This window comes from Chiloscyllium plagiosum, chromosome 4 (assembly GCF_004010195.1).
Source record: "Chiloscyllium plagiosum isolate BGI_BamShark_2017 chromosome 4, ASM401019v2, whole genome shotgun sequence".
Classification (NCBI taxonomy): Eukaryota; Metazoa; Chordata; class Chondrichthyes; order Orectolobiformes; family Hemiscylliidae; genus Chiloscyllium; species Chiloscyllium plagiosum.
In genome coordinates, this window is record NC_057713.1 from 131,272,568 (window position 1) to 131,294,515 (window position 21,948).

Below are 21,948 nucleotides of genomic sequence, written 5' to 3' on the forward strand. Positions count from 1 at the left end.
TTTAGAGGTGACTTGATTGAGGTGTACAAGATGATTAGGGGGTTAGATAGGGTCGACAGTATGAACCTTTTCCCGCGTATGGAGTCAGGTATTACAAGGGGGCATAGCTTTAAATTAAGGGGGGGTAGATATAGGACTGAAGTTAGGGGTAGGTTCTTCACTCAGCGAGTCGTAAGTTCATGGAATGCCCTGCCTGTAGCAGTGGTGGACTCTCCCTCTTTATGGGCATTTAAGCGGGCATTGGATAGGTATATGGAGGATAGTGGGTTAGTATAGGTTAGGTGGGCTTGGATCGGCGCAACATCGAGGGCCAAAGGGCCTGTACTGCGCTGTATTCTTCTATGTTCTATGTTCTATGAATGTTAGGAAGGACTGTAATGTTAACTTGCAAATGTATTTCTTTATTTTCCAACTTATACTAAGAACAAAAGTAATGCTTTACTTTTAACTTTAAGTTTCTCTGTACCTTAGTTTTGTACCTGGGGACCTTTGTACTGTGTGTGGTGGTATTGCAAATTTTTTACTGTACTCCTGTAGTTCTGTTCTTCCGAACATGTGACGATAAAGCTTAAATCAAATCAAACCAAACATATTCTCTGCACATTAAAGAGTTTTATAGTTTCAGCTGAACAGCAGGAGGTGCTAGAATATGACATGAATCTGAGAAACAGCATCAAGCCACTCGTTCTGAACTGGAGACAAGCCGGTGTGTGCTGAGTTTTTAAAAATGTACTCTTCTGTTGTTGAATTGGATGGATAGCATTTTCCCCCTGGAGACCTGGTGCTGTGATAGCACAGCACGTTCCAGGACCAACTCTCCCACAAAGAAAGATAAAAGGAAAATTCGTTTTTGGAGCAGCAATTCAATCATTAAATTTAAATGCCAAACGCCCACATGACTTACTCTCGTGGTTTTGTGCTCAGATGCAGTCGGAGTGGCCTCTTTCTATTGAAGCACTGCTGCAGGAAACATTCAACTTCCTGAAAGGGTCGCAGGAAAACCACATCCCCATTAATGGCAAAAATTTTCTTCCCAACCTCTAGACCTGCCATCTACAATGAGGTCACAGAAAATGCAATGCACAGATGATTAATTCACAAACTAAAAAACCGTTACATAAACAATGGAACATGTTCCGTGGTATCAGAGCGAAAAGGTTCACGTAAAGTCTGTTTAAACATTTCCATCAGTGCAGGCAATCATTTCAAACACCATCCCGCAAATGGAACTTTCCTGAAAAATCCACACTTGTTATATTTGAAGTCAATTTTCTAAAAATCAATTATAATATAGAACGTTTCTATTATCTCAGGATTTCTTTTCATTTCTGTGCATTTAATTTTCTTAAAATTAAATTGACACTTATTCTTTTCCTGCCTTTGTTTCCTAATGTGGGTAGGCACGGTGGCACAGTGGTTAGCACTGCTGCCTCCCAGCGCCAGAGACCTGGGTTCAATTCCTGCCTCAGGCGACTGACTGTGTGGAGTTTGCACATTCTCCCCGTGTCTGCGTGGGTTTCCTCCGGGTGCTCCGGTTTCCTCCCACAGTCCAAAGATGTGCAGGTCAGGTGAATTGGCCATGCTAAATTGCCCCTAGTGTTAGGTGAAGGGGTAAATGTAAGAGAATGGGGTCTGGGTGGGTTGCGCTTCGGCGGGTCGGTGTGGACTTGTTGGGCCGAAGGGCCTGTTTCCACACTGTAACTAATCTAATCTAATGTGTGCTCAGGTGGGTCATCTGCTTCCATCCTTCTGCCCAACGTTTCCAAATCCAAACCCTCAGAGAGCAACCCATCGTGATTCTCATCTAAATTTTCCTGAACTTGATGTGGGGAAAGCCTGGACCCAAAGTTCAGAAGACTAACATATGCAACGGGAATCCGACAGTAAACTACACTAAAACTGCATACAGTCCCTTGGTGGAATATACTTCTAAGTAACCTCTTGGGAGAATACATCCTTCCAAGGCACTGACAGTCAGAAATGTCCGAGTAAAATCCTTCTTTGCCCACACAGAGGTGAATAAAGGCAAGTGAAAAGTACAAGTTCTATAACGCACAATGCAAAGAATCCTCCATTCCACCTATCCTGTGCCTGCATCCTCACTTTTCCTAAAGTATTTCCCTATGAATATCTGTATCAACAAGCTCAGTAAAATGCCATCACATCATTTCACCCAACAAATCTACACTTGGCCCTCCAAAGAGTGACCCACCCAGACCCATTCCCTTACCCTATTACTCTACATTTCTCCTGACTAATGCACCTAACCTACACACCCCTGAACACTGCAGGGCAATTTATCATGGCCAATTCACCTAACTTGCATATCTTTGGATTGTGGGAAGAAACCAGAGCACCTGGAGGAAACCCATGCAGTCACAGGGAGAATGTGCAAACTCCACACAGACAGTCACCCGAGGCTGGAATTGAACGCGGGTCCCTAATGCCGTGAGGCAGCAGTGTTAACCACTGAGTCACCATGCCACCCATCATGAATCCAGATAGACCTCCAAAGTACTAAAGATATTGATATTCAGACGGAATAATACCAAGCTTGGTTAGCGGTATATTGTGATACCTATCAAGAATGCCTATCTACAGCTTCTAAAGCCTGTGTGCAGTTATTCCCTCTTCCTACACATACCTGCCCTTGTCTGCAATTCTTCTCCAAACACCCACATCCTCCCTCCCTTTCATTGTCTCCTTCTTCCTTCCTCACCTCCTTATCCCACATCACATTGCTGCTCCCTTTCCCCTTTAATAACCTTAGTTCACATATATTCTTGGTCTTTACTCCTCTTGCAATGCCACAGGAGATCGACATAATGTACAACAAAAAAATATGAACAACTGAACCATAAAATAGTTTAATATCCTACTCAGGATTGAAGTCTCAATGGATGACAGCACTGAAACTCAATTTCCAGATCAGTTTAGCGTTATAACAGCTGTGGATATTAATAGAGAATGGCATAAATCCTTATAAGAGCTTAAGAAATAGGAACGGGAGCAGGCCATTCGGCCCCTCAAGTCTGCTCCATCATTCAATAGGATCATGGCTGATCCGACATTTCTCACATCAACTTTCCTGCCCTTTCCCTGTATCCCTTCCTTCCTTAAAGCTCAATAATCTATCTCAGCCTGAAATATACAGGTGTCTGCCCCCACAGATCTCTGTGGTAAGGATTTCCAAAGACTCTCAATCCTCTGAGAGAAGCAATTCCTCCTCACTTCAGCCTTATTCTGATAATGTGCCCTCTCTCCTAGACTCTTCCATGAGGGGCAACATCATCTCAGCATTTACCCTGTCAAGCCCTTTAAGAATCCTAAATATTTCAACAAGATAAATTCCAGTAAGAGTCCCAACCTGTTTAGCCTTTGCTCATAAGACAGCCACTCCATTCCAGTGGACCTTGTCTAATCTGTCTCCAATGAAATATGATTTGGAGATGCCGGTGTTGGACTGGGGTGCACAAAGTTAAAAATCACACAACACCAGGTTATAGTCCAACCGGTTTAATTGGAAGTACACTAGCTTTCGGAGCATCGCTCCTTCATCTGGTGGTTGTGGAGTACACAATTGTAAGACACAGAATTTATAGTAAAAGTTCACAGTGTGATATAGCTGAAATTATACATTGAAAAAGACCTTGATTGTTTGTGGAGTCTTTCATCTGTTGGAATACCATGATAGTATCACTCGACGAAGGAGCGTCGCTCCGAAAGCTAGTGTGACTCCAATGAAATATTATCTTTCCTTTAATAAGGGACCAAAACTGCTCATAGTGCTCCAGATGTGGTCTCACCAGCACCTTGTACAGTTGCAGTAAGATTTCCCTACTCTTATAGTCAAAAAGTGTGGCATTGGAAAAGCATGGCCAGTCAGGCAGCATCCGAGGAGCAGGAGAGTTGACATTTCAAGCATAAGCTCTTACACTCTAATCCTCTTGAAATAAGGACCAACATTCCATTAGCCTTCCTGATTACCTGCTACCCCTGTGCTAGCTTTCTGTATTGTATGCACAAGTGAAGTGATTAGGCATTGAATACAGAATCCGTACACTATGGAAACAGGACATTCAGTCCAACAAGTCCACACCGACCCTCCGAACAGTAATTCACCTAGACCCATTCCCTTACCTTACATTTACTCCTGACTAATGCACCTAACCCACACGTCCTTAAACGCCACGGGCAATTTAGCATGGCCAATTCACCTGACCTGCACAACATTGGATTGTGGAAGGAAACCGGAGGAAACCCTCGCAAACAGAGAGAATGTGCAAACTCCACACAGACAGTCGCCCATTAACACAGTTGTGCGAGATTAAATATTGTGCAATAGTTACTGCAAAATTATAGCAATTCAGAATTTCAGTTGGCAACCCCCGAGCACAATTTTAGAGAATGATCTGTTGCATGTTACCTCAGCATAAGATCCCGTCTCCACAGATTTCACAATGGGAAGCTTGTTTTTCTCCTCCAAAGTAAAGCCATAGCTTCCATCTTGAGCTTTGATCTAAGAACCATAAAAGACCATACTTGAGTGGACCATAGTTGCAGCAATTTATTATATAATTAAAAATATTTATTGCCTGATTGCACCAATTACTTTACCACCAAGTGTTAAAATAGCTGTTTGTACACACCATGCCACTGTAATCACATTTAAATCTATTTTCAGATGCTTTAATAGAAAACTTCATTGAATTTAAATGCATTCTACATGTTATTTGTTTTTCTTATTCATTTGTGTGATGCGGGTGTCACTGCCTGGCCAGCATTTATTGCCTGTCCCTAGTTGCCCTTGAAGAGACTTTGACTCCTAGTTGCCATCTGAAATGGCAACAGGTTAGGCAGCATTCAAGGAACAGGAGAATCAACGTTTCGGGCATAAGCCCTTCTTCCTGAAGAAGGGCTTATGCCCGAAACGTCGATTCTCCTGTTCCTTGGATGCTGCCTGACCTGCTGCGCTTTTCCAGCAACACATTTTCAGCTCTGATCTCCAGCATCTGCAGTCCTCACTTTCTTCATCTGAAATGGCAAGCCAATCAGTTATACCAATTGCTACAAACAGAATGACGTGGGTCTGGACTCACATGGAGGCCAGATCAGGTAAGGATGGCAGATTTCCTTCCTTGAAGAGCATTAGTGAACCAGATGGGATTTTCAGATAATTGGCAATGATTTCATAGTCATCATTAGATTCTTCACTCCAGATATTCATTTTTAATTGAATTCAAATTCCACCATCTGCCATGGTGAGGTTCAAAACTGGGTCCCCAGAACATTTGCTGAGTTTCTGGATTAATAATCTAGAGATAATACCACTAGGCCATTGCCTCCCACCCCAATTGTAGCTGCACAATTATTTATCACACCAAAACATTTCAAAAACCTTGGACACTAGCGCCTAAGGTTTCTCATCAATGGCAATACTGGGACGTGAACTACACAGTGAGCAGTTTGATACTTTTCAACAGAGGAATAGTGGATGCTATTGTCAAGAACACTGTAAATTCTATAATTCAATTTTGAATTTCATTCAGTGTTGAATATTGATAAAAATTTGCAATTCCAAAGTGTCTCATATATGTGAATTCCTTGAGGTGCAGTGACTGCTTTAGATTCAAACATGGAATCATTTAATTCAGCATTCTGCAGAAAATGGGTTTTTGATGTTTGGCTTCTGTGTTTAGAGTTGGATGTCAGTTATTTAAGAGAGGCTATTATTGCTTGTTTCTGCTGTCCCCAGTTTAAATACTGTGATGTCTAAGAAATTAATGCTTTCCCTGTGAGCTCTGGCTTCATTTTTAATGACAATTGACAGCACTGATGAATTCTCATTCTGCTTCAGAAAGAATTCAAATACTCCACATGTCAATGCAAATAAAGATACTACATAATGAAGGAGTTAGTGAAAATGAGAAAGGTGCAACAAAAACCTTGAGGAAATTTCAGGAGTAGCCATCAAAAGAATTCTTTTGACCCCTGACTTGCAGAGTTCATCTATACCTTCTCACTCAGATCTGGACCTATCTGCATGATATATAACTATTTGTAGGGAATATCTCAATGCCCCTGCATCCTCCTTACTTTACCCCTCCTTCCTGTTTGCTTTCTCTTTTAATAAAAATTAAGGTAAATAAGAGACCTTTCTATCAAAACTCATGTTTATACATCAGAATTTCTTATCTTACTTGAAGACAGAAGTATCCAAATGAAATCATAAACTCAGTCTAACGGATGTATGTTTATCGCTGTGTGTCACAAAAACAAAGGTTTCAGACAATTGTCTTCAAGTCCAGATTTTAAACTAAACAGGTTCTCCAGTCTGCCAAAAAATTCAAAGGCTTTCCCAAAACTAACTGTAGAGATTCAATTAAGAAAGTTATTTTTATGAGTCTTTACATTGGCTACATGTCATATTTCATTGTCAAAACATCTCCCAACTGTTCACACAATCAGTTGCTTTATAATTACAATTACTGTTGTTCAGTTGGCACATTTTGATCACTTTGCTGAAGGACTGAACTTTTAGATTAGAGGATCTATTTAGTAAAGGAAAAATAGAAATGACAAGAAACAATTTCAATTACAACTGAATATCTCTCAGTTCCTTCAATTTGGAAATGCCATGCTGTAATTTTGTTGTTAACTATAGTACAGCAAGATAATCAGATAGATCGGAAGACAATACTAATAGTCTGACACTCAGTGGATCAAAACACTTGAGCTGGGACATGGCCTTCAGCCTGGTTTCTGCCAAGGATCCAGGGCTATTTTCCCTGGATTGTTGGAGGCTGAAGGGTGACCTTAATGAGGTCATGAAGTTATGAGGGGCATGGATAGGGTGAATAGCCAAGGTCTTTTTCCCAGGTTAGGGGAGTCTAAACCTAGAGAGCCCAGGTTTAGGGTGAGAGGAGAAAGATTTAAAAGGGACCTAAGGGGCACTTTTTCACCCAGAGGGTGGTGTGTGTATGGAATGAGCTGCCAGACGAAGTGGTGCAGGCTGGTACAGGTATCTCGTTGGGTATATAAATAGGAAGATTTCGAGGGATATGGGCCAAATGCTGACAAATGGGACTAGATTAATTTAGGATATCTGGTCAGCATGGACGAGTTGGACCAAAGAATCTGTTTCCGTGCTATACATCTCTATGACACGATGACCAGAACCTGATACATCTCTGAAAGTCGACTGAAAACCCAAAATCTTCCGTACAAGAAGGTTACCAAACCCAGCACGGATCACTTACTTTGTCCAACATCAGAATGAAAGTCAAAGACCTTACATATAATTACTATTTGGACTTGTTTAACACTGGACATTAGGAAAAAGGAAGAGGCACTGCTTCAGCTTAGCAGAGTGGATTGAATCAGTTCCTATTGGGGTAGATATCTAGGAGACAGTGAGGATTACAGATGCTGGCAATCAAAATCGAGTGCGGTGCTGGAAAATTCCTCATGCCCAAAATGTCGATTCTCCTGCTCCTCGGATGCTGCCTGACCTGCTGTCCTTTTCCAGCGTCACACTCTCAATCAATGATCTGCTAACAGTCTCTGGAAGGATATAAATAAATCCCCACAGATTAAAATGTGTTTTTCAACCTGAAGCTATGACAGATGAGGAATAGTGAGACAACAGACAGCAATGGTGCTGATCATAATTTTTAACTTGCTTACAAAGAAAATGGTGAGAAGTCTAATAGATTAGATTCCCTACCGCGTGGAAACAGGCCCTTCAGCCCAACCCGTCCACACCGACCCTCTGAAGAGTAACCCACCCAGACCCATTTCCCTCTGACTAATGCACCTAACACTAAGGGTAATGTTAACATGGCCAATTCACCTGACCTGCACATCTTTGAACTGTGGGAGGAAACCGGAGCACCCGGAGGAAACCCACGCAGACACAGGGAGAATGTGCAAACTCCACACAGACAGTTGCCCGAGACTGGAATTGAACCCAGGTCCCTGGTGCTGTGAGGCAGCAGTGCTAACCACTGTCAATGGTAATCCCCATGATATTCTTATAGTCCCTCATAACCCTACATCTTTAATAACTACTATAATCCCATTGGTCAGATTCTGACTGTTTCTGGCACAAAGGTTAGCAGTGCTGTCTCACAGTACCAGAGTCCCAGGTTCGATTCCAGCCAGAGCACCCAGAGGAAACCAACGCAGACACGGGGAGAATGTGCAAACTCCACACAGACAGGCATCCGAGGCTGGAATCGAACCTAGGACCCTGGTGCTGCAAGGCTGTAGTGCTAACCACTGAGCCACCATGCCACCCCTAAATAGCTGCATGCAATAAGGAATAAAGCAGGCAAATGTAAAATCAGAGAGTCCTGTGGTGCAACAGACCTGGGTTCAAGTCCCACCTGTTCCAGAGTTGTATAACAACATCTCCGAACAGATGGATTCAGGGAAAAACAAGTAAATATAGTTTTATGATTACAAACTCTCAGAATTCCTGCAGCAAACATTGTGCATCAGGTCCAAATGCTAGTAGGTAGCTAGGACTAACCCCTTTTTGCATATACTGAAGGAAGGCAGGGTGAAACAGAAGACAATATCCATGGCATTCAAACGCATTGGCATTTCAATTTTTTTTAATTTTCTTAAATTAATTCCTTCATCTTGATTTTCTATCAATGTGCACTCAAGTGAATGTAGTGTAATCAATCTTGAAACATTAAAGTACATGCACTGCCATCAGATGGATGGTGATTTCATCTCTCAATGCTCTTCAGAAATCCACTGACAAATAATTTGGAAATAGTTTGAGCACTGAGACTAAGGAGTTTATAATGAATAATAAGGTATCCTTTCAAGAAGACAGAGATTTCCTTAAAATTGCATATAATTACTACTGTTTCTGCTTTGAATGCTTACATCTAACTACCTCACATCTAAAATACATCACATGCAGCAATACTGCTTACCAGCAATGACTTAGCTATGACATTTTCAACTATTTTCAAGTCATGTCGCAGGTGCCTCTGTTTTAAATTCGATCCTTCTGTTTCCTCATCAGCAAAAAAACGAAATAAAAGGGGTTCATCCTTAAATTCACTCTTTTCCAGTACTATAAGGAAAAACAAGGTGTAAAGCACTGGATAAATCACAGATATAATTCAAAGTATATCACCCATTGCAACAGTTAGCTGTCATTTATCTGAAATAAATGTTAAACAATTGAGTCACTGATGTTTCTTAACTAAAGAATGCCTGTTGGTCTTTTACCACAGTAACTTTAGATAATTATAAATTATTTGATGGGACAGTTTCCAACCGTATTTATGTGATAAAAACATGGGACTTTGAAATACCGTACATTTAAAATTGTAATTCACAAAAGAAAAAGCAACTTAATTTTTTAAAATCACAGCCACTAGCTAATGAAGTTCAACAACGTAATTTTTTTTACCACTTCATTGTTCTGCGAAGTACAGACATCAGAAGGGTGTTTGAATAATGCACTGAATTTATCCTTACCATGATGCATAAAACCATTGTCACAAAGTTCCACACCCAGGATTATTGCTTCCTCTCTGGTTCTACAGTCCCCCTGGTGACAAAGTAATAGACATTCTACATTGCATGTTCTAATAACACGGAAACTACCAATTCCTGTTTGACTTCTTTCAGTATCTTGTCATAAAGTCAAGTAAATTGAAACAGTTTGAAACATCTTAATGGAATATGTGGGATAATTTCATAATCCTGCATTGCCAGCAGATAAAGCCTTATTCAAGGGTAACATGGGATTGAGAAATGTTACACTTGTCTGCCACATGTTTATAGAATACTTTCAACATTGTAGTATTTCCCAAGGTGATCCACAGGAGCATTAACAAACAAAATTTGGCACTGGGTCACAGAAGGAGATGTTAAGGCAGATAACCAAATGTTAGTCAATGAGGTAGGTTTTAAGGAGTGTCATAGAGAGGTGGAGGCATCTCAGGGTGGAATGCAAGAGCAAATGCCTCAGCAACCATTTAAAATCAGGACTGAGCAAGAGAGCAGGATTACAACATGAGGATATCTTGAAGGATTGTAAAGTTGGACTGGGTTAGAAATAGGGAATGAGGAAACTGGAGAACAACAATGAGAATTCTAGCTGGGTGGTTTTGGGTGATGTTGTCAAGGGTGACATGTAGATAAGAAACAGGAGGGTATAAACTTTAGAGGAGTCCACCATTAATGGCACAGGAGTCATAGCAAGTGGCTACAAGGAGATAAATAAGAATTAAACCAGGCAGGGTCTATTCCACCCTGCAAGATGACAGTGGAGACACACTGGAGGAGGAGATAGCCATCAATTGTGTAAAAGACTGGAGACAGACTAAGAAGGGTAAAAATTAATTGTTCATCAGATCTTTACAGGCAGCACAGGACCAAGAGATTACCCTACTAAACAATAATGCATTTATCAGTTTTGATGTAGACAATATTATTTTTATATCAAATTAAAAAGCACTTATTCAGGAAACTACCATAATTTTATTTATTTTTTAAAATTTTGCAGAAAATGGTCAGTAACAAAAGCACAGCACTTTTTCCAAAATGATTTTGTTCCTCTATCATTTCACTTTCTAGTTTGAATCCAGTCGAGTCTGATCAGGAGAAAGTCTACTCCCCAATGGTTTATCGGTCCCAGATGAGTTTGGAAACTTTCAGGTCCACAATACAAGATTGCCCAGAATTAACACAAACTAGCAAACAATTGCTCATCTTAATGCTACTATCATGCTTCACTGAGAAAGCACTTAATGAACTGCTGAACCACAAAGGTCCCTCACCTGTTTTATACTATGTAACGTGAGCCTGATGTGTAGCAAAAATCACCACAATTTGTTTCAATAACTTGACAATGAATGGGAAAAATAAAGCAACATGTCCTTCTGTCTAACCACTACTCCATAACCTTAGCCTGAATGACTTATGAGCAAACCCTAATCAGAAAAAGCTGTCATAGCCTCCACAGTTTCATTTCCAATAAATAATTATTAAAGAAGTAATTTAGATGAATAGCACTTTAGAAATATGAAGGGAGGAATTTGCAAACAAAAACAAAAATGTATCTCAGAGCATTTGCACTTTGCAAGGCCTTTGAGTATAGGAGTTGGAATGTCATGTTGAAGTTGTACAGGATGTTGGTAAGGCATCTTCAGGGGTACTGAGTGCAGTTCTGGTTGCCCTGCTATAGAAAGATTATTAATAAGCTGGAGAGAGTACAGATGTGATTTATCAGGATATTGGTGGGAACACAGGGTTTGGGTTATAAAAAAAGATTGGATGGGCTGGGACATTTTTCCCTGGAGCGTAGGAGGTTGAGGGGTAATCTTATAGGGATTTATGAAACCATGAGGGGCATAGATAAGGTGAATAGCAGGTATCTTTTCCACAGATTTGGGGATTTCAGGAGTAGGGTATATATTTTTAACATGAGAGGAGATGGAATTAAAAAAGACATGGGGCATTCTTTTTTACACAGAGATTTGTGTGTGGAATGGATGCGGGTACAGTTACAATGTCTCAAGGACATTTGGATAACACCTGAATAGGAAATGTTGGGAGAAATATGGCCCGAGTTCAGATAGGTGGATCTAATTGAGTTTGGGATTATGACTGACATAGACTGTTTGGACCAAAGGGTCTGTTTCCGTGCTGTATGATTCCATGAGTATAGACAGTCCCAGAAGCAAATCTGGAAAGGTGTAATTGAGGTTGTTCCTCTGAATGTTGAGATTAAGGCACATGAACATAATTTTAATAAAAACAAATGAATATGGATACTGCAAATCTGCAGCAAACACAGGGAATGCTGGAGAAATCAGCAGGTCTGGAAGAAGAGTCATGCCATACCTGAAACATTAACTATGTTCTTCTCTCTCCACAGATGCTTCCAGACCTGTTGAGATTCTCCCGAATTCTTTGCATTTGTTAACGCAATTTCTACATGTACCCCACACTAATTTGACAGCGCCTGTGGGTGGGTACCCAAAATGGAATTTAAAAATGCTTCTTTTCCACCTTATATCACCTTACTCAACACAAAATTTCATCAAAAAGTGAAGAAAAATATCTGTTCTGACTAAAAAAAGTTGCATCTTGAATTTTCATGAAGAACTGCTGCCTTACAGCACCAGGGTCCCAGGTTCGATTCCAGCCTTGGGTAACTGTCTGTGTGGAGTTTGCACATTCTCCCCGTGTCTGCATGGGTTGCTTCCTCCCACAGTCCAAAGACGTGCAGGTCAGGTGAATTGGCCATGCTAAATTGCCCATAGTGTTAGGTGCATTAGTCAGAGGGAAATGGGTCTGGATGGGTTACTCTTTGGAGGGTCGGTGTGGACTTGTTGGGCCTATTTCCACACTGTAGGGAATCTAATTTAATCAAAACATTAGATACTTAAAAGTGTCAACTATTTATAAATTAAACCATAAACAATGAGTAACTCAACTGCAATTTAGTGAATGGAGGCTACCATCTCTGATAACATAATTTAATATTAAATCACCTGTAATACCTTCCTTCTCTCAAAGTGTGACAGTCAGGAGATGGCAAGGAGAAAGTGAGGACTGCAGATGCTGGAGATCAGAGTTGAAAAGTGTGGCACTGGAAAAGCAAAGCAGGTCAGGCAGCCTCCGAGGGGCAGGAGAGTCAACATTTCGGACATAAACCCTTCATCAAGAATGATATTTTCCTTTCCCGGAGCCACATTTTTTGACCCGAGAGTAGCTTCATAATTTGCAAGAAAGTCTTAAAGATTCAAATATAAAATGAAAAATAAAAATTGGTACAAATCATTATGTTTGCATTATGATTCCATTGTTTGCCAAAGCTATATTAATATATTTTTGTCTTTTAAATAATTTTTTTAACTATGGTATGACAGATAACCTATTAGAGTAGGCTCCTAAAGATACTGTAAACACCTTGCATTTAAAAAAAATCACTTCTATTATTGAACATGGTAATTTTACATTCCTAATGCATTATTCCATTGGCCTGAAACTGTGTTGGTGACAGCACCATGTCTCTTTACAGATGTAACATGTAGCCACCTGACTCACTCATCTATTCCATATTTCTTATTTCACTTAGTTGTTATAACTAATATTCACTCTCCTCTTTCTTCTTATCCCATTCCCTTTGATTCCAGAAGCAAACATTCTGACTAATCAATGGACCAATCTGGATCAGAAATCACCAAAACATGGATTTGTAGCCTACGTACAATAAATGATTTCAGCTTCGTGAATTCACTCACATTGTTTTTAAGGCTTGCTTATGCAGAAGATTACACTCTGGTATGATGACACTTTGTGTCTTTAAATAATACTTTCACTGAATCTCCAATTAAAGAGGCAAATGTCCTATTTAAGACAGTTCAAACCACATTATCAGATTAACCCTATTATCGCAGTTAAACAAAATGTTTTTTATTATATTACCTGTGCAATTAACCAGTCTGTCAGCTTGTTTGCCATGACCACTGACTTGTAGGTTCTTAGGTGATAGTCTTTATCCCTGGATATGAAAATTTATATCAGCTAACAGTATGTTATACATTAAAACCAAACATAGAATGTGCTCCAGAAATTACACATTAGTCTGAACAAACGTGGTCTGAAAAATGACGATCAGGTAGAATTTGCAATAGAATACTTCTAATTTCCTGGTATCAGTTCTGCAGAAAACGCAGATGAACAAGTCTTCCCATCTTGAGATATTGTAATGGGGAAACCATGTATAATTGAAATACATACACAGGTGGTTCTCCAATAGCATGTGTTTCTACAGCACAAATTGGCTATAACACAATTGCTGAATTTAAACCGATATTTGTAGTACACAAACCTTCCTTACCTGTATTGACTATAATGTGATTCTGGCCCCATTAGTTTAGTTGGTGCTGGTATTGCACAATTTCATATAAAGTGAGATCACATGGGAACCACAATATGGAGTTGTCAGAGAACTACCTGCTGTGTCAATATTTTCTTACAACACTGGTTATAGTTCAACAAGTTTAATTGGAAGCACTAGCTTCCGGAGCACAACTCTTTCATCACGTAGCTGTGAAGCAGGACCATAAGACACAGAATTTATAGCAAAAAATTAGTGTCATGTATGTAAAATGATATATTTAACAAACCTAGATTGTTGTTAAGTCTTTTATTTTTTAGAATGGGTTATAGGTTTTGCTTCATTAACATGTAAATCCCAGAACTTCTTTTAAGTCACATTCTCAAGGTAACAAGGTTTTATAAAAAAATTGTGACATCTCAGCTCAGACAATGCATTAAAGGTGTGAGATCAGAGTCTGTCTGTATCCCAATCTTAAAGAGAACAGTACAGCACAGAACAGGCCCTTCAGCCCACGATATTGTGCTGACCATTGATCCTCATGTATGCACCCTCAAATTTCTGTGACCATATGCATGTCCAGCAGTCTCTTAAATGTCCCCAATGACCTTGCTTCCACAACTGCTGCTGGCAACGCATTCCATGCTCTCACAACTCTCTGTGTAAAGAACCCGCCTCTGACATCCCCTCTATACTCCAACCTGCTTAAAACTATGACCCCTCATGTTAGCCATTTCTGCCCTGGAAAATAGTCTCTGGCTATCGACTCTATCTATGCCTCTCATTATCTTGTATACCTCAATTAGGTTCCCTCTCCTCCTCCTTTTCTCCAATGAAAAAAGTCCGAGCTCAGTCAACCTCTCTTCATAAGACAAGCCCTCCAGTCCAGGCAGCATCCTGGTAAACCACCTCTGAACCCTCTCCAAAGCATCCACATCTCTCCTATAATAGGGCGACCAGAACTAGACGCAGTATTCCAAGTGCGGTCTAACCAAAGTTTTATAGAACTGCAACAAAATCTCATGACTCTTAAACTCAATACCCCTGTTAATGAAAGCCAAAACACCATATGCTTTCTTAACAACCCTGACCACCTGGATGGCCATTTTAAGGGATCTATGTACCTGCACACCAAGATCCCTCTGTTCCTCCACACTGCCAAGAATCCTATCCTTAACCCTGTACTCAGCTTTCAAATTCGACCTTCCAAAATGCATCACCTCGCATTTATCCAGGTTGCTGTCTTCTGTTGGCCAGCCAATTCTGTATCCAGACAGCTAAGATCCCCTGTATCCCATTCCTCCTGACCTTCTGAATGAGCCTACCATGGGGAACCTTATCAAATGCCTTGCTGAAGTCCATATACACCACATCCACATCTCGACCCTCATCAACTTTTCTAGTCACATCCTCAAAGAACTCGATAAGGTTTGTGAGGCATGACCTGCCCCTCACAAAGCCGTGTTGACTGCACTTAAGAGTCAGATTGGTTCTATTTCCAAAGTGGAATTTACAAACTATTATATGTATTGACTGTCTCTGTTGACTGCCTATTGGTTGTGCATTTTTTGAGCAAAATAGAATATATCTGCAAATACAATATAATTTGGCACATATAAGTCTATAGCCATGGCAGGATTCACCCCCAGGTCCCCAGAACATTAGCTGAGTCTCTGGATTAATAGTCTACCAATAATACCACAAAGCCATTGCCTCCCTATTGTTCAAGAAGGAAGCAAGGGATGAACCAGGAAACCTTAGGCCAGTCAGTCTAGCCTTAGTGGTGGGGAAACTATTGGAACCAATTCTGAGGGACAGAATTAAGCTGAGGCAGGGATTAATCAAGAACAGTCTGCATGGTTTTGTTAAGGAGAGATCATATCTGACTAATTTGATTCAATTTTCTGAAGAAGTGACCAGGTACATAGATGAGGGCAATGCTTTTGACGTCTTCTACTTGGACCTCAGCAAGGCTTTTGATAAGGTCCCGAAAGGGAGGCTGACAGCTAAAATAAGAGCTCATGGATCCAAGGAAATCTGGTAAATTGGATCCACTATTGGCTAAGTGACAGGAAGCAGAGGGTGATGATCAAGGGATATATGTTTCCAACTGGAAGTCTGCGACCAGTGGGGTCTTTCAGAGGGTCAGTGTTAGGGTCCTTGCTGTTTATGGATTATAGAAGTGAATTAGGCTTCAATGTAGGGCAGTTGATCAGTAAGTTCGCACTTGATAGGAAAATTGGGGGGATGGTGGTGGTAAATATTGAGGAGGATAGCATTGGATTACAGGAATACATAGACAGGCTGGTGAGATGAGCTGATCAGTGGCAAATGGAATTCAATCTGGAGACGTTTGAGGTGATGCATTTGGCAAGGGAACACATGATGAATGATAGGACTTTGGGAAGCCTGATGGTTAGAGGGAATTTGATATGTTTGTACTCTGGTCCCTTCTAGCATCAGGACAGGTAGATAAACTGGTGAAGGCGGCATATGGAACACTTGCCTTTACTCATCAAAGCATAGAGTTTACGAGCAGGGAAGTGATGCTGGAATGGTACAACAGATTGGTTAGGCCACAGCGAGAGCTCAGTGTGCAGTTCTGAAATCTAGGAGGGGTGTGATAGCACTGGAGCAGAGGAGATTAACTGCCTGGTTTGGAGTCTTTCAGTGAGGAAGTGAGATCGGAAGGACATGGGTTGCTTTCCTTCGAGTAGAGAATGTTGATGGGACGTGACTGAGATGTATGAAACTATGAGGGGTGTAGATAAACAGTAAGGAACCTTTCCCCTTGGAGGGATCAATGACAGCTTTAAGGTAAGAGGCAGAAGTTAAAAGATGATGTGAGGAGAAACGTTTTCACTCAGAGAGTGATGGGGATCTGCAGCACACTGCCTGGAAGGGTGGTAGAAGCAGAAACCTTCAGAACAATAAAGAATTGAATTGAATTTATTGTCATGTGTACCGAGACACAGAGAAAAGCTTTGTCTTGTGAGCAATACAGGCAGATCACATTGTTATGTAGAACAGATAAGTAAGAAGTATTTAGATGTGCACTCGCAATGCCCAGGCTTACAAGATTATGGGCCAAGTGCTGGAAATTGGTGTTAGAATGGTCAGGTGTTTTTGACTAGAATAGATGCCAAAGGTCTGCGCTTTAGGCCTCTATGAGTATCACAGATCGAGGCTTGGTCAAATGAAAGAAAGGCTGAAGAAGGGCTAATGCCCGAAACGTTGATTCTCCTGTTCCCTAGATGCTGCCTGACCTGCTGCGCTTTTCCAGCAACACATTTCCATCTCTGATCTCCAGCATCTGCAGACCTCACTTTCTCCTCAAATGAAAGAAAGCAGAGTAGGAATAAATGGATCATTCTTGGATTGGAAGATTGTGACTCAACACTCAACACAAGGAGCAGTGCTGGCACATCAGTTATTCACAATCAGTACCAATGTTTTTGATATGGATACCAAATGTAACATTATTAAGTTGATAAAACTGGTCGGAATGTGTGTTGGGAGGACGAGAAAAGGGAGGACGAGAAAAGAGAGTTCAAGCAAAGTTGGACAAGCTGAGTGAGAGGGAAAAAAACATGATGAATAAAATATTACGTGGGGATAAGTATAAGGTTGTTGATTTTTGAAGAAATATGGGATATTTCTTAAATGGTGATTATTTGAGACATCATGACCAGTTACAGCTTAAAGGCAATCCAGTCCCAATGGAGAACACATTTCTGGAGCATGTCTATTAGTTACAGAGTTATTGAGTTCATTTTCTTAATTACCATGCTGAAATCAGAGCTCACAACTTCTCTCAACTGACTTTTCACACATCCAGGTGATCGATTCAATGTTAAAATTTCATTGATTATTGTAAATAGCAGGGCAGCATGAGTGAAGGCTAAAATCTGGACCTCGAAAGTGAAGTAAGTGGTTCAATATGTCAGTTCAACATGACTTCTTACATTGTTTAAAACATCTACTATTTTGATATAATGGGAACATTCTGCACTTATTAGGCTTTAGATTGAGATTCCCCTTCAAATATATTTATGTTCAATGACTGCAAAAGTCAGCCTTTATGTTCACAGAATTCCAGATAGATGTATGTGCAAAAGTTGAATGTGGTTTGAACCACAAAGCTAACCTGGATAAAAACAAAATCCAACTTACTATTCATGTTAATTTTTAAAAATTCAACAAAGAAAAGATACAGGAACTCGTTATACTGAAGGCAGTATATAAGTGAGAATTATATTGTGTATCAACTCATGCAGGTTCCATTAGATTCATAGAGGCCTAGTGCACAGAAAAAAGGCCTTCAGCCTATCGAGTCCATACTGATCAAAGTAACCACATGACTATTGCAATTTTATTTTTCAGCACTTGGCTCATAGCCTTATATGCATAGGTTTCTTTCCGTCTAGCTTCAATGATGTCCCTCCTCTGCTCCAAGGAAAGCAATTCCAGTCTATGCAATCTCTCTTCCTAAGTAAAACTCTGTAGCCCAGGTAATTGGCTGGTAAATCTCCTCTGCACCTTCTCCAACAACCTTGCTTATTACGCACATCAAGTTAACACTGTCAATTAAAATAATGTTTTTATTTTACTTACTTAATCACAGGAGTAAAGAGACTGTGGAGCCGGCAGTAAAGCCTCACACCCTGTTGAACAAAACAAAAAACATTAATCCTTCTGTTAGCAAAACACCACATGTCACTTAGCCATTCTAATGAGCAGGCAGTGCTTTTTTCAATCCTACTCCTTACTTTCCTCTGTCATTGTAGACTGTGTAAGAAGTCACACGACATCAGGTTATAGCCCAACTGGTTTATTTGAAATCACAAGCTTTCGGAGCGTAGCCCCTTTGTCAGGTGAAGCGTTTCCACCTGATGAAGAAGCAGTGCTCTGAAAGCTTGTGATTTCAGATAAACCTGTTGTACTGTGACCTCAGACCTTGTCCACCCCAGCACCTCCACATTATTGTGGACTGTTTGTGTGCTGCAAGGCTGGATTTCATAAGGGCACACATTGCTCATCACTGTTATAGATTAGACCAGGAGCCCCAAAAACATCATTAGGAAATAGCCTAGACCCTAACTGTTATATTTATATAAAGGCAAGTGTAAAGCACTGTGTTCCGGGTAGGTTTCAATTGGTCCAGTACTAAGCTTTAACCAAAACTACATGACATGGTTAAAATACAAAAACAAATTGGTATTACTAACTTTATTGAAATAGTTAACAAGCTAATGTATACTTAACCACTAATCATCAACTGTTCCAATATAGGCAGCATCCGATAAACACAGCCTTGCCAAGGCTATTTAGCAAAACAGTTAAGTTTCTCATGTGCTGCCTATCTCGAGACCAGCAGAACGGAACACTGAAAGAAACAGTCTGCCGAAGATACAGCAGAGAGCTTAAGTCGTTGGCTCAGCAGCAGCAGCAGGAGCCTTCTTACTCACTGAAAGCAAAACTAAAAACCTTCCTGGCTCTGTGTGAGCCACGAACCCACCCACTCAAGCTTTTGTTGCCTGATTTAAAAACAAAAAGACCCAGGGAAAACTCTCAGCTGTTTACCAGCTGCCTGTGTGAGGTAAACCCATCACCATTGTGGCAATACCTCTCGGAAGTGCTGGCGTTGGACTGGGGTGGACAAAGTCATAAATCATCCGACACCGGGTTATAATCCAACAGGTTTATTTGAAATCAATCAAATAAATACATAAATAACTAAATCAGCCAATAAATCAATCAATAAATAAATCAATAAAACAATAAATCGATGAACCAATCAAATCAAATAAGATGTCAAAGAAACATGTCAGACTATATTCTGGATCAGTGGTGTTGAAAGAGCACAGCAATTCAGGCAGCATCCAACGAGCAGCGAAATCGCGTTTTGGGCAAAAGCCCTTCATCAGCCTTTATTCCTGATGAAGGGCTTTTGCCCGAAACGTCGATTTCGCTGCTCGTTGGATGCTGCCTGAATTGCTGTGCTCTTCCAGCACCACTGATCCAGAATCTGGTTTCCAGCATCTGCAGTTATTGTTTTTACCATGTCAGACTATAGCCTGGTGTTGTGTGATTTATGACACGACATGAGAAACAGCACAGGACACATCTCTCTTAAAGGCGCAGTACTGTCATTTACTGACCACCCACCCGAATTGGTGACAAAGATCAATCGACTGCTGGTGCACCTGAAACAAACTGCCCTGCAGACAGAGGTGAAACCTGCTGAGAATTGGACAGCCAGCCCTCTCAATGACAGGTATCTTGAAAATAGACTAAAGTACATATGTCCTTCTAAGTCATAAGTCATTCTTCCTGGACTTTTATTGTTGTTCCATTATTTGTGGGTCAAAACCCAGAAACTCAGTACCTGGCAACGTTCTGGCAATGTATTTCCCATATGGTCTGCTGTGGCACACACAGAAGGCTCACCATCACTTTCTCAAAGGCAAGTAGGGTTTGGTATTAAATGCCAGTTCGTCAGTGCCAACCAGACCTCATTAATGACTAAATAAGACAGCTGAGGATTTCATGCAGTATGAGGAAGACATGACCCCCACCCGCCCAACCCCCGCACGGCCCTCTCACAGGTTTATCGCACTCACACATATACTTGACCAAGCTTACACACACACTCTTTCACATGCACTCACACCAACACACACACTCACATACACACACCCACTTTGTCTCTCCTACATGCGCACACATATAAGTTTATGGAGTGAATTTGTATTTGCAGATTTACATTTTATTTTGCTCAAAAACTGCATAAATTCATGTAAGATTCTTTAAGCCCCATTTTAGGAATAGAATTGACCCAACATTGGTACAGACCTCACCTTCACGCATTTAATGCATTGTCTGAGCTGAGATGACATCTATTATTAGATAAGCTGACACCACCTTGAGAATGTAATTCTGGGATTTACATATTAAAGAACCTAAACCACCATATCCCATTCTAAAAGATGAAAGACTTAATCTAAATTGTTTAATATATTATTACAACTCCATGACACTGTAACCCTTTTGCTATAAATTCTGTGTCGTATGGTCAAGTTCCACAAACACCTAATGAAGAGGCAACACCTAGAAAGCTAGTGCTTCCAAATAAACCTAAAAATCACACAACACCAGGTTATAGTCCAACAGGTTTAATTGGAAGCACACTAGCTTTCGGAGCGACGCTCCTTCATCAGGTGATTGTAAAGGAGCGTCGCTCCGAAAGCTAGTGTGCTTCCAATTAAACCTGTTGGACTATAACCTGGTGTTGTGGGATTTTCAACTTTGTACACCCCAGTCCAACACTGGCATCTCCAAATCATGCCAAATAAACCTGTTAGACTATAACCTGGTGTTGTGTGATTTTTAACTTTGTACACCACCGGCATCTCCAAATCTGTTTGCATTATAATGCATCTGGTGTGTGCAAGTAGTTGGGAGTTGGCAAGCTACTTAGAATCCCTACAGTGTGGGAGCTGGCCATTCAGGGGAGAAAGTGAGGTCTGCAGACGCTGGAGATCAAAGCTGAAACTTTATTGCTGGAACAGCACAGCAGGTCAGGCAGCATCCAGGGAACAGAAGATTCGACGTTTCGGGCACAGGCCCTTCTTCAGGAATGAGCAGAGAGTGTTCAGCAGGAGAAGATAAAAGGTAGGGAGGAGGGACTTGGAGGAGGGGAGTTGGAAATGTGATAGGTGGAAAGAGGTAAAGGTGAAGGTGATAGGTCGGAGTAGGGTGGAGGCGGAGAGGACAAGAAGAAGACTGCAGGACAGGAAGGCGGTGCCGGGCGGGAGGGATCCGGCTGAGACAAGGTGGGGGGAGGGGGGATGAAGAAACTGGTGAAGTCCAAGTTCATCCCCTGCGGTTGGAGGGTTCCCAGTCGGAAGATAAGACGCTCCTCCTCCGACCATCGGGTTGTTGTGGTTTGGCGGTGGATGAGTCCAATGACCTGCATATCCTCGGTGGAGTGGGAGGGGGAGTTGAAATGCTGTGCTACAGGGTGATTGGGTTGGTTCGTCCGGATGGCCCAGAGGTGCTCTCTG

General features: G+C 41.0%; 1 protein-coding gene across 2 annotated transcripts in view; it reads right to left on the reverse strand.

Annotated features, from left to right (window-relative positions):
- The window catches only part of prex2 (phosphatidylinositol-3,4,5-trisphosphate-dependent Rac exchange factor 2), a 352,480-nt gene that overhangs the window by 201,323 nt on the left and 129,209 nt on the right, over window positions 1-21,948 (reverse strand). For both annotated transcript variants that reach the window (XM_043689238.1, XM_043689237.1), the window contains exons 13-18: window positions 18,497-18,546; window positions 13,468-13,543; window positions 9,505-9,577; window positions 8,952-9,094; window positions 4,427-4,519; window positions 905-1,053 (exon numbers count right to left, since the gene is read on the reverse strand). In XM_043689238.1, the coding sequence (XP_043545173.1) occupies window positions 905-1,053; window positions 4,427-4,519; window positions 8,952-9,094; window positions 9,505-9,577; window positions 13,468-13,543; window positions 18,497-18,546 (584 nt within the window). The remainder of the gene's footprint in view (window positions 1-904; window positions 1,054-4,426; window positions 4,520-8,951; window positions 9,095-9,504; window positions 9,578-13,467; window positions 13,544-18,496; window positions 18,547-21,948) is intronic.